Below are 12,679 nucleotides of genomic sequence, written 5' to 3' on the forward strand. Positions count from 1 at the left end.
ATGTTTCCCTGCCCTCGTCCCAGCTGCCAGGCCGCTAACAATCCCCTTGGCCTTCCTCAGATCTCAGCTCAAATGTCACCTCCTCTGGGAAGCCTTCCCAGATGCCTAGACCATGTCTGGTCTTGTTGTTCAGCCTCAGCACGTTGTCTCCTTCCCTCTCAGCATCATGCACAATGGTCATTTGCATTTCTTTCCCTCCTCCCCACTGAACGGAGAGCCCTGTGAGGACCGGGCCTGGGCCTGTCTCTGCCATCGCTGTGTCCAGCACTGCCCAGCACAGGGGCCACCACAGAGGAGCCACCCAATAACCATCTGCTCATTCATTCAAAACTTCGTAAGACTCTCCCACTGCTGGGTCTATATCCAAAGAACGGAAGACAGGTGTTCATACAAAAACCTGTACATGAATATTCACGGCAGCACTATTCGGAATGGCCAAAAGGTGGAAACGGCCCAAATGCCCATCCACAGATGAATGGGTAAATAAATGTGGTAGATCCATACAATGCAATATCATTCAGCCATAAGAAGAAATGAAGCACAGACACATCACAACAGGGATAAACCTTGAAAACATTATGCCAAGTGAAGGAAGCCACACATACAAGGTCACGTATTATAGACTTCCACGTACGTGAATAGGCAAATCCACAGAGAGAAACAGATTCTTCGTGGTTGCCAGGGGCTGGAGGAGGAGGGAATAGGGAGTGACTGCTAATGGGTATGGGGTTCTTTCTTCCTTTTTTTTTTTTTTTGGTGTGTGTGTGTGTGTCTAGAATGTGGATAGGGTTTCCTTCTGAGGTATGAAATTGTTCTGGAACTAGATAGTGGTGGTGGCACAACCTTGTGAGTATATGAAATGCCACTGAACTGTATATAAAATGCTTTAAAAATTTTTAAGTGGCCCTAACTGGTTTGGCTCAGTGGATAGAGCGTCAGCCTGCGGACTCAAGGGTCCCAGGTTCGATTCTGGTCAAGGGCATGTACCTTGGTTGCAGGCGCATCCCCAGTAGGGAGTGTGCAGGAGGCAGCTGATTGATGTTTCTCTCTCATCAATGTTTCTAACTCTCTATCCCTCTCCCTTCTTCTGTAAAAAATCAATAAAATATATTAAAAAAATTTTTTTTAAGTGAACCTTGTAGCTATAAAGAAAGTAAAACAAGTTTTTTCCTGGTAACCTCATGTGTGCTTGGCCCGGAACTGGGTGGTTCTGGGGACACGGTTGCTCACTAAGACAGTGCCAGGTCCTGCCCGCTTGACTCAGTGGGGAAGACAGACATTAACTATACAATCCCACAACCTGAGAAAGGATGCGGGGGCGGGGGGAGGGGTCCTTGTGGCTGTGGCAGGCTCTCCCACCCACCTCCCCTCTCGCTTCCTCTTACCCCATCGGCCTCCCTGTTCTTCCAACAATCACACCTGCTTCTGCCTCAGGGCCTTGGCAGTTGCTGTTCCTTGTGCTGGAACACTCTTCCCCGTGCGGCCACACAGACCCTTCATGGGCCCCCTAGTAAAATTGTGCCCCACCGCCCCTCCGGCCGTTCTTCTCCATCCCCTTTCTCAGTATCGTTTTTCTCCAAATACTACCTTTTCATATCTCCCCGAATTGTTTTCAACTCTATTATGTTTCCTCCCAGAGGAAATGATGCACAGCAGCGCCTGGATTCAAATCCTGTCGCTACCTGCCTAGCTGTGTGACCTTCTGCCAGTTACTTCACCTTTTTGTGGCTCAATTTCCTCATCAGCAAATGGAGATTATAATAATAGGCTCTACCTCACAGATTATCAGGCGACCAGGTGATCTAATGAGCGATGCGTGCAAAGCACTTTCAACACAGCAAGGTAAGTCTCAGCTCTGCTTTGTTCCTGTTGGCGGTGATGTTATGTATAACAGAGTCACATGACAGAAACGCAAAGGATGCAGAAGAGATGCAGGGTGTCCCTCCAAAATGCATTTACACGTTAACAGCTGATAGCTGCTCAGTCTTGAAAGTGAAATGTATTTCAATAAGCACTGCCTTTATAATTATTCAAAGTGTGTGTACACATTTTGGGGGGGACACCCTATATATACAATAAAAGGGAAGGCTCCCTCCTGCTGTCTTGCAGACAGGCAGTCCCGGGTGGTGGTTTTGAAATTTTATTTTATTTAATATATTTTTATTTATTTCAGAGAGGAAGGGAGAGGGAGAGAGAGAGAGAAATATCAATGATAAGAATCACTGATGGGCTGCCTCAGGCACGCCTCCTACTGAGGATCGAGCCCGCAACCCAGGCATGTGCCTTTGACCGAAATCGAACCCAGGACCCTTCAGCACGCAAGCCAACGCTCTATCCACTGAGCTAAACCAGCCAGGCTTTTTTTTTTTTTTTTTTTTTTAGGAGTGTGTGAGTCAGGGGTCTCCACCGACAGAGAAGGGGCAGGATGTGTATGTGTGAGAGAAACAAAGACAGAGGGACAGATACAGCAAGAGATGAGACAGAGAATCAGAGAGAGAAAAGGAGAAAAAGGGAAACAGACAGAGAGACACAGCAACAGAGAGACAGACAGGAACAGAGTGGAGGGTTTTGGGGGAAACCCTATTTGAAGAAGGGACATTTGAACAGACATGAGTGACATGGAGAGATGCTCCCCCCCGCCCCTGTTGTCCTGCTTTCTTCCACCGTAGCCCTTATCACAACCATCATAAAGCATTTATTTGTGCAACTCCACGATTTTTGTAGCAGCCTCCCAGACATGAGCTCCTGTGGTGGCGAGGCCTGCATGGCCCTCCTCTGTACGTGAATGAGTGAGTGACTCAGTAAGTGAATGAACCAATCGTCTGTGTCTGACTCCAAAACCAGAGTTCTGGATCCTCCCGCCCCACAGCCGGTGCTCCAGCTCCTCCTGGGCTACCCCACAAGCCGCCAGACCCCCGGGCCTGCTGGCTGCCCCAGGCCCCTCACCTTTCTGCACCTTGTCACACAACAGGTAGAGCTCCTCGCCCCCTGTGCACGGCCCGCTCTCCTTGTTGATCCGGCAGATCCGCAGCTCGGACGTGTTTGTGGACTCTGGGAGGGAGCATGAGGAAGACGTACATGAGAAAAAACGGGAATTCGGTCATCACATCCTTCCCAGGTACCCTGTGGGCGCCCACCCTGGGCCAGGGAGAGGTGGGGGATAGAGAAGCCAGGCCACCTGTCCCTCCTGGAACCCAGGGTCGGGTGGAGAAAGAAGCCGCTCAGACAAGCGGGGGCTAATGGACAAGTCCTCCATGCTGAGGTCGGGTAAGTGTCTGACTAAAGGAGAGACCCTCGAATTCAGGGGGAGTTGGCAGGGTCAGGCATCAGAGCCAGTTCTTAGATGAGGATTAATGTCCTGAAACCGGTAGTGGACACCTGTTGTTTTACCTCTACCAGTCCTGGCCCTTCAGCTAATTGCCTCCCAACTTTCTTTGGATGGACCACCCCACATCTCAGTGATGGGGTTCGGGTAAGATTGATTCCACTCCCTAGCTCAGCAGTGAGCATGTGCCCCAGACCTGGCCAATCAGAACATCACCTCCTCCTGGCCACAGCTGATTGGTCAGAGAGGACACATGACCAACCTCAGGCCAATGAGAGACAGCCCTGAGACTTTGAGCAAAACTATTAGGAGACCGGGAGAGGTGCCAACCTGGAAGGATATAAGCCTAGGGCTGCACACAATTACCTTGCTCCCACGTGGGATGGCATTGCCAAGAATGACTCTAACACGGAGGAAGCATAGCTAGAGAGGACGCAGACCCTAATGACATCTCTGAGGAAGACCTGAAGCACTGTGCTACCTCTAGATGTTTTTTAGTTAATGGAACAAATTCTTTTTTTTTCTCTCTTTCTGCCCATTCAAGTTCGGATTCTATCACTTGCATCCATAAAAGCCCTGATTGAAGTAATAGCCTTCCCCATTTTAATGCTTATGGCAGTCACTGTAAGCTGGCTAAAACCTAGCAGCCATTCCCAACCCCCTCTTCCATACCCCTCTATTGAGGATGAAAACCTAAATACTTTCTTTCCCAGACTCCCTTGCAACCATGGGACCAAGCCTGGCCAATGGGACATAAGCAGAAGTCGAACTTGGGTGGTGCACACACAACACAACATACAGATGATGTATTATAGAATTGTATGCCTGAAACTATGTAATTTTTATTAACCAATGTCATCTCAATAAAGTCAATTTAAAAAGGGGAAGGGGAAACCCGGCTGATGTGACTCAGTGGTTGAGCACTGACCCATGAACCAAGTGGTCACTGTTCGATTCCCAGTCAGGGCACAAGCCCAGGTTGCAGGCTGGACCCCCAGGTAGGGGGAGTGCAGGAGGCAGCCTATGATGATGTTTCTCTTTCATCGATGTTTCTATCTCTTTATCCCTCTCCTTCTCTCTCTAAAAATCAATAAAAACATGTTTTTTTTAAAAAAGGGGGAAAAAGGCAATCTACCAGGGGGTTCCTGGGGAATATATTATTTTCTCTATCAAGACAGAAACAGTATTACTCATGCTGCCTCTTCCCTAGGGTAGCCTAGTACAGGTGTACAGGCCGTACGCCCTACAATACTCGAAGGTCCCGCTTCCACAGGCCACATAGGAAACGCTGACTCCTGGCACTGTCAGTGGACAGCTCGCTCGCCATACAGGGTGGCACTGCCCATCACGCCTCGAATACAGACATGCCTGGAGCTACAGCAGCCAGCTCATGACCATGAGGGGAAAGCAAAGAGAATCACAGAGCTGCTGAACCAGTTCCCCAATACTGCTGAGCCGCTGAATCCACGGGACCAGGCTTCAAAACTGAGACACATACACATAGAGAACGCCCACCCAGCCAGTGTTCCTCAGTGGTTAGCGTGTCAGCCTGAGGACTGAAGGGTCTTGGGTTGGATTCCGGTCAAGGGCACGTACCTCAGTTGCAGGCTCTATCCCCAGCCCTGTGTGGGGCATGTGCGGGAGGCAACCAATCGATGTGTCTCTCTCTGTCTCTCCCCCTCCCTTCCACTCTCTAAAAAAATATCCTCGGTGAAGATTAATGAAAAAAAGGAAGAAAGAAAGAAAGAAAGAAAGGAAGGAAGGAAGGAAGGAAGGAAGGAAGGAAGGAAGGAAGGAAGGAAGGAAGGAAGGAAGGAAGGAAGAAGGAAGGAAGGAAGGAAGGAGAGAGGGAGGGGAGGAGGGAGAGAGGGAGGGAGGAGGGAAGGAGGGAGGGAGGAGGGAGGGAAGGGAAGGGAAAGGAACGGGGGAGGGGAGGGGAGGGGAGGAAGGAAGGAAGGAAGGAAGGAAGGAAGGAAGGAAGGAAGGAAGGAAGGAAGGAAGAAAGAACTCCCTGTTGGTCCGTGCCTTTGTATGTGGGGCTTTTGGTACCTGCAGCCAAAGACAGTCCTATGGACACAGCACCCTCGACTCACTCTTGTCATAGACAGGCTCAGACAGCACGGGCTCCATCTGGCACATCTGTCCCTGCTGGTCCCTGTAAGAGGCCTGGAAGCAGATCCTCACGACGTTCATGTCCACCTCCTGATGGTTCTTCAGGGACCCAGCTGCGAGAGAGACGTGGAAAGCTGAGGGTGGGGGAGAGGGGAGGGCTGGAGGCGATGGTGGGGCCCAGAGAAGGTAAGGGGGGGGAGTGGGCAGAGGGGTTGGGGTCTGGGCTCACCGTTATACGGGTCGATGCCCAGCTGGATTTTCCGCTCTATGGCAGCCTCGATCTCCTTCTTCCTCACACACTGGATGCCCAGGTTGTTAAAGCTGCGTGGGGGGCAGGTGGAAGGGAGGTCATCACCAGGGGGCAGGGGTAGCTCTAACCCCCAGGAGGACTCCAGCAGATGCTACCTGCCCTGGGCCCAGGGGTCCCAGCTTTGAAGGGGTCCGGGGTTCAAACCCTCCAGGGTGTCAACACTGGCCAACCTCATTAATAAGAAAACTCAAATGAAACACCAACGCAATGCCAATTTTCACAAATGCACCCAGACAGCAAAGATCAAAGCATGTGCTAGCACCGCCTGCGGGTGAGGTGGTGGAGAGTCAGCCACTCTCGCCCACTGCTGAGGGGCTGGAAATGCTCCAGCAATTCACACTGGAGGACGATCTGTCCGTATTCATTCATTCCACAAATATTTTCTGAGCACCTACTGTGTGCCAGGCAAGTGCTACGTGCCAGGGGATATAGCAGGGAACAAGAGAGACAAAAATCCCTGCTCCTACTAAATGTATAGATCACTAAGAGTATACAGGTACCTACTTGGAGCCGGCAATTTCATTTCTAGGAATTTATCCCAGAGAAGAAATGATCTGTACATAAAGCAATTCACTGCGACTCAGTTTATCATAGAAGCACAAGGCACTGAAACCAGCGTAGGTGCCCATTAATAGAGGAGTTGCTAGGCCGGTGTGGCTCATCGGTTGAGCGTCAGCCTATGAACCAAGAGGTCACAGTTCGATTCCCGGTCAGGGCACATGCTTGGGTTGTGGGCTCTATCCCCAGCTGGGGGGCATGCAGGAGACAGCCGATCAATGATTCTCTCTCATCACTAATGTTTCTTTCTCCCTCTCCCTTCCTCTCTGATATCAATAATATACATTGATATCAAGTCACTGTGTGCATCCACACATTGGAATATTATGCAGCCAGTAAAAAGGATAGGGCAGCTCCAACTGTTCTGAAAGGCACGATCTCCAAGATGTACTGGAACACAAAAATGAGGTTCGAGTGTCTGCTATTATTTATAAGGAGAGAAAAAGATATATCTACGCAGAGCATATTTTTAATTGCCTCCAGGAAGGGACACTAGGATCTGGAAGACCAAAGGACGAAGGAAATTCATTTTTCACTGCACACTCTTTCTGAACCTTTTCATTTATTATTTATTAAAAATATATAAATTATAAAGTGAAAGAATGGGCCTTGCAGGTAAGTCAGGTCTTGGGTCAGATCCCAGCTCTGCATTGGCTCTCTGTAGCCCTGCAACCTCTCAGAGGCCTCAGTTTCCTCCTCTACAGTATGGAGATAAATAGAACGGTGTGAATGTGTGTGGGGAGCAGGGCTCCAGGCCTGAGGAGATCCCTCCACCGCCACAGGCCGCTCGCCCACTGCTGTCTGGGAAATGCCGTGGGGAGAGTCTGGCTGGGCCTTGCCCCGAGGTCTCCCTGGGTGATTCTTAGCCCCTCAGACTCTCCATGACCAAGAGCGGAGGGTCTGGGGCGGGGGTTGGGTACCTGTGCCGGGGGCTGACGTGAGGCCGGAGCCGCACCCTGCAGACGCCGTCGGTGCAGTCTTTCCCCACGAGGCTGTGGGGGTGCACGCGGTGAGGCCAGTCCTTCCACACCAGGCATGCGGTCACCTCCACCTCCCGCAGCCCTCCGCAGTCCCGGAGCTGCAGGAAGACAGTGCACTTTTGGGGGTCCCATCGTGGATACCTGCATCTATCCAAACTCCCTGGGGACTCCCTGGGTAGGTCCCCACCTCCTCCGCTTCCCCCTAGAGTGATGGACGGGTGGGGTGTTTGCTTAAGACCCCCCGAGATCCTAACCCTGCGACTTCCAGCTGCTGCCCTGAGGGCCTTGTAACACGTTAGCTGCCCCCAGATATACTTCCTCTGGCCACTCAGGCTTTTAAACATTGGGTGCCTCCCAGGCCGCTAAGCACAGCCCACAGATAACATCCTCATGGCAGGAGAGAAAGGCACCCTTACGGTGTCCACCACCTTAACCGGGTGAGCAAGGTCAGCATCACCGGTACCGGGCTCAATGACCCAGGCACGCCCAACGCCGGGAAGGACACAGCGTCACGGCTGTGACAGCCCCTCCGAAGTGCATCACCTGAGCCTAACCGTGAGGAAGCACCAGACAAACTCAAACTGCAGGTCACCAGATCAAAAATATCAGTGTCATGAAAGATGATAAAAAGATGGGTGTTGCCCTAGCTGGTGTTGCTCAGTGGTTAGAGTGTCAGCCCACACACTGAAGGGTTGTGGTTCGATTCCTGGTCAAGGACAGGAACCTGGGGTGCAGGTTCCTCTTCAGGGCATGTGTGGGAGGCAACCAGTCAATGTCACTCTCTCCCTCCCTCCCTCTCTCCCTCCCTTCCTCCATTCCACTGTCTCTGAAAAATTAATGGAGTCCTGACTGGTTTGGCTCAGTGGATAGAGCGTTGGCCTGCGGACTGAAAGGTCCCAGGTTCGATTCTGGTCAAGGGCATTCTTGGTTGCGGGCACATCCCCAGTGGAAGGTGTGCAAGAGGCAGCTGGTTAATGTTTCTCTCTCATTGATGTTTCTAAATCTCTATCCCTCTCCCTTCCTCTCTGTAAAAAATCAATAAAATATATTTTTAAAAATAATAAATAAAAAAATCAATGGAAAAAATATCCTCGGGTGAGGATTAACAACAATAAAAAGATGGGTGTCATATTTTGGATGAAAGGAAAATAAACACGTATTTTGACCTGGCTGGTAGTTCCATAGTGTGTACATAAGTAACTAATAAACAGATAGGTTTAGAGGCGTGGAATCATGGCACAGACTGCTGGATCTCAAGGGGAAGGGGAGGGGCAGGAAGAGGTTAACCACATAATTTATATGCATATATGCATAGCCTATGGATAGAGACAATAGCATGGTGAATGCCTTGGGTGGACGGGAGCTGGTGGAAGGGACAATGGAGGAAAAATGGAGGACATCTATAATACTCTCAACAATAAAGATAAATAAAAATTTATCAAGCTGTATACTTAAGAGTTGATCTTAACAAATATGTGAAGATAAAATATGATAATATATCAGTTTATTATATTAAATTTAATGTTAACTTCATATTCAAGGTTAATTTGACTAAGTTAATTGTCAATTTGATATTTAAAACTACATTTAAAATTGTAATTATTACATTAACATTTTAAGATAAAATGCAACTTAAAATATAACTCAATTTTTTAAAAAGCAGAGAGACTAGCTAGGCCATCCGATGTGGCTCAGTGGTTGAGCAGAAAGTCATGGTTCAATTCCCAGTCCGGGTACATGCCCGGGTCATGGGCTCGATTCCCAGCAGGGGGCGTGCAGGAGGCAGCTGATCAATATTCTCTCTCATCATTGACATTTCTCTCTCTCTCTCCCTCTCCCTTCCTCTCTGAAATCAATAAAAATATATTTTTAAAAATAAAATAAAAAGGAGAGAGACTAAAGAGACACAACCACCAAACACAACATGTGATCCCTGCTTGGATCGTGGATTGAGGGGAAAGAAACAACCATAAAACGCATTTTGGGACAACTGGGCAATTCAAGTATGGACTCTATGAGATGATGTTACGGAGCACTGTCAATATTCCTACGGTAGTACCCGTGCTGTAGCTGTGTAGGAGCTTACACTTAGGAGATGCACTTTGAAGGCTGAAGTGTGACGTTAACATGACCACTACAACTCATTTGCAAATAGTTCAGCAAAAGAAAAACAAACAGTGTGTGTGTGTGTGTGTGTGTGTGTGTGTGTGTGTGTGTGTGTAGAGAGCGAGCAACCAGAACAGCAAATGTGGCAAATGCCAGCTGGTGCGTATGGGTGAAGAGTACACAGGTTCCTGTTCTTTTAATTTTTCTGTAGATTAAATTTACCTCAAAACTCATCAATTGTATACATTAAATGAGTGCAACTTTTTGTACATCAATTATACCTCAATAAAACTTTCTTAAAACTTTTTAAAAAGATTTAAAACATTTTTTAAAATAAAAAGTTGGGAAAATTTGGAGCCTACATTGAAAACCAATGAGACATCACATCATTCCAGATTTCCAGATTCTCGGTTTTTTAAAAAATATATATTTTTTTATTTCCCGGCCGGTGTGGCTCAGTAATTGAGCATCCACCTGTGAACCAGGAGGTTAAGATTCAATTCCTGGTCAGGACACATGCCCAAATTGCAGGCTCAATCCCTAGCAGGGGGTGTGCAGGAGGCAGCTGATGGATGTTGATGTTTCTATCTCTCCCTCTCCCTTCCTCTCTCTCTAAAATCAATAAAAACATATTTTAAAAATATATATGTATTTGTTATTGATTTCAGAGAGGAAGGGAGAGAGACAGAAACATCAATAATGAGAGAGAATCATCGATCCGCTGCCTCTTACACGTCCCATGCTGGGGATCGAACCTGCAACCTGGGCATGTGTCCTGACTGGGAATGGAACCAGTGTCCTCCTAGTTCATGAGTCGATGCTCAACCACTGAGCCACACCAGCTGGGCCAGATTCTCTTTTTAAAAAAGGAAGTTTTGGCAAATGGGCTGAATTTCTGCTCAGCAGCCAAAGGCAGCAGTGGATAAAAAGCAACTCGTTTAGTCCTGATGGTGTGGCTCCGTTGGCTGAGCTCCCTCCTGCTCACCAAGACGTCAACCATTTGATTCCCGGGCAGGGCACGTGCCCGGGTTGCATGCTCAGTCCCCACTTAGGGGCGTGCAGGAGGCAACCAATTGATGTTTCTCATCGATTTCTCTCTCTTTCTCTCTCTCCCTCTCCCTAAAAAAATACATTAAAAAAAAAAAAAAACACAACCCTTTAAACCATGGGCCCAGACCGATGAAGCTTTGTTAAGTTACTTGCTAGGCCCTGCTCTGAACTACTAAAGCTGGAGCCTGCAGTGGATGGAGCGTCGGCCTGCAGACTGAGGGGTCCCGGGTTCGATTCCGGTCAAGGGCATGTGCCTGGGTTGCGGGCGCATCCCCGGTGGGGGATGTGCGGGAGGCAGCTGATCGATGTTTCTCTCTCATCGATGTTTCTGGCTTTCTATCTCTCTCCCTTCCTCTCTGTGAAAAATCAATAAAATATATTTTAAAAATAATAATAAAAAAATAAAGCTGGAGCCTGTAAAATACAATAAAACTGCCCAGCTGACTTCCTCAGTGGTTGTGTCAACCTATGAACCGGGAGGTCAGGGCTTGATCCCCAGTGCGGGGGAGGGGTGTGTGTGTGCCAGAGGTAGCCAATTAGTGATATTGTTCTCATCATTGATGTTTCTCTTTTTAATTTATTTAAAAATATGTTTTTATTGATTTCAGAGAGGGAGGGAGAGATAGAAACACCAATGGTGAGACAATCATTGATTGGCTGCCTCCTGAACGCCCCCTCCTGGGGATTGAGCCCACAGCCTGGGCATGTGCCCTTGACTGGGATTGAACCCAGGACCCTTCAGTCTGCAGGCTGACTCTCCACTGAGCCGAACCAGCTGGGGCCATCATTGATGTTTCTATCTCTCTCTCCCTCTCCCTTCCTCGCTGAAATCAAGAAAAAAAAAAAAAAAAACACATTTAAAAAATATATATAATAAGCCGGCGAGGTTCAGTGGGATAATACTGCCCTCTAGCGGACATTCAAGACATTGGGGTGATTTTGGTGACACTGATGCACACCCTCAGCAGGCAGTAGACAGGCCCAGAGATGCTACTCAGCCTACAAACCAAGGGCATCCCACACAAGTCCTGCAAGACTTCTGAACCTCCCACCACCATTTCATGTCAGTGCAAAACCTGTTTGAAATCACCAGAGCCCAGCCCCAGCCGGTTTGGCTCAGTGGATAGAGCATCAGCCTGTGGACTGAAGGGTCTCAGGTTTGAATCCGGCCAAGGGCATATTCCCAGGTTGCAGGCTCTATTCCCAGCAGGGGGCATGCAGGAGGCAGCTGATCAATGACTCTCTCTCATCACTCATGTTTCTATCTCCCTCTCCCTTCCTCTCTGAAATCAATAAAAAATATATATATTTTTAAAAATCATCAGAGCCCAGAACCTAGTGCTGTATTTTTCCCTTAATTTTAAAATACACTGAATTTTTCTAAATCACCGAGTCCGCCAATCTGGTTCAGGCTGCATCCATGGCCACTGCATTAATGAGGTCAAAAGCAACTGCCACCTTCATTATGCTTCCCTGGGACTGTGGCCGAGAATTTAATACTGAAATAAAATGTGCTGACATATGCTCCACTAGTTTCCTTTTATTCTCCTTCTTTCTAATGTTAGGGCATTATGGATTCTGGGCATGGTTATGAGTAGAGGTAAGTAATATTATTAATACATTTCATTGAGTCAGATAGGATTAAAACCATTCTTAACCAGCTTTCTGCATAATGTTAGGAGATTCTGAAGAGATCAGGGTTGGTGTGAGGATTCAGGAAGATCATAGGGCTGAAAGCTGTTCATCTTTGAGATGTCACACAAGATTGTGGGTAAGGCGTGAGGCCTCGGAGTGAGTCTGACCTGGTACCAAACAGGCTCTACCACTGGCCGACTGCACGCTAGACCTCTCTGGCCTTACTGTCCTTACCTGTCAGATGGGTATCATTGAGTACCCGGCACACAGGAGCACTTAGCACACGCCAGTAATTCCTAGAGTAAAAGTGCTGTGTGCTCCTGAGCAAGTAACTGACCGTCTCTGAGCCTCAGTTTCCACTTCTGAAAAATGGGGATAAGAAAAATCCCAAATCCAGAGTCAGAAACAGGTCATCCCCTATTGCTGGGCATTTACTGTTCTAACTCTCTGAGATCAAAACCAACACCGAGCCCAAATAACTGCCTGCAAAGACTTAGAAATAAAAAGCAGGGAAAACACAGCCTGCAAGTAGCATCCCACAGGTAACGTAGCACTACAAAGGGAGAGCTGCCCCGTTACAACGGAGAGACCTGGCAGTCGCCA

At 48.3% G+C, this 12,679-nt stretch overlaps 1 protein-coding gene across 8 annotated transcripts in view; it reads right to left on the minus strand.

Moving 5' to 3' along the window:
- RELB (RELB proto-oncogene, NF-kB subunit) overlaps positions 1-12,679 on the minus strand; it is a 32,705-nt gene that overhangs the window by 6,354 nt on the left and 13,672 nt on the right. For 7 of the 8 annotated variants that reach the window (XR_004973709.1, XM_036346920.1, XM_036346919.1 and 4 more), the window contains 4 exons: positions 7,226-7,383; positions 5,667-5,758; positions 5,419-5,550; positions 2,947-3,051 (listed from right to left, as the gene is read on the minus strand). Coding sequence is in view for 7 of the 8 variants with exons in the window: in XM_036346920.1 (XP_036202813.1) it covers positions 2,947-3,051; positions 5,419-5,550; positions 5,667-5,758; positions 7,226-7,383 (487 nt within the window). In the remaining variant the exon portion in view is untranslated. The remainder of the gene's footprint in view (positions 1-2,946; positions 3,052-5,418; positions 5,551-5,666; positions 5,759-7,225; positions 7,384-12,679) is intronic. The other variant, XM_036346921.1, reaches the window with a different exon arrangement.

This window comes from Myotis myotis, unplaced genomic scaffold, assembly GCF_014108235.1.
Source record: "Myotis myotis isolate mMyoMyo1 unplaced genomic scaffold, mMyoMyo1.p scaffold_m19_p_19, whole genome shotgun sequence".
NCBI classification, from domain to species: Eukaryota; Metazoa; Chordata; class Mammalia; order Chiroptera; family Vespertilionidae; genus Myotis; species Myotis myotis.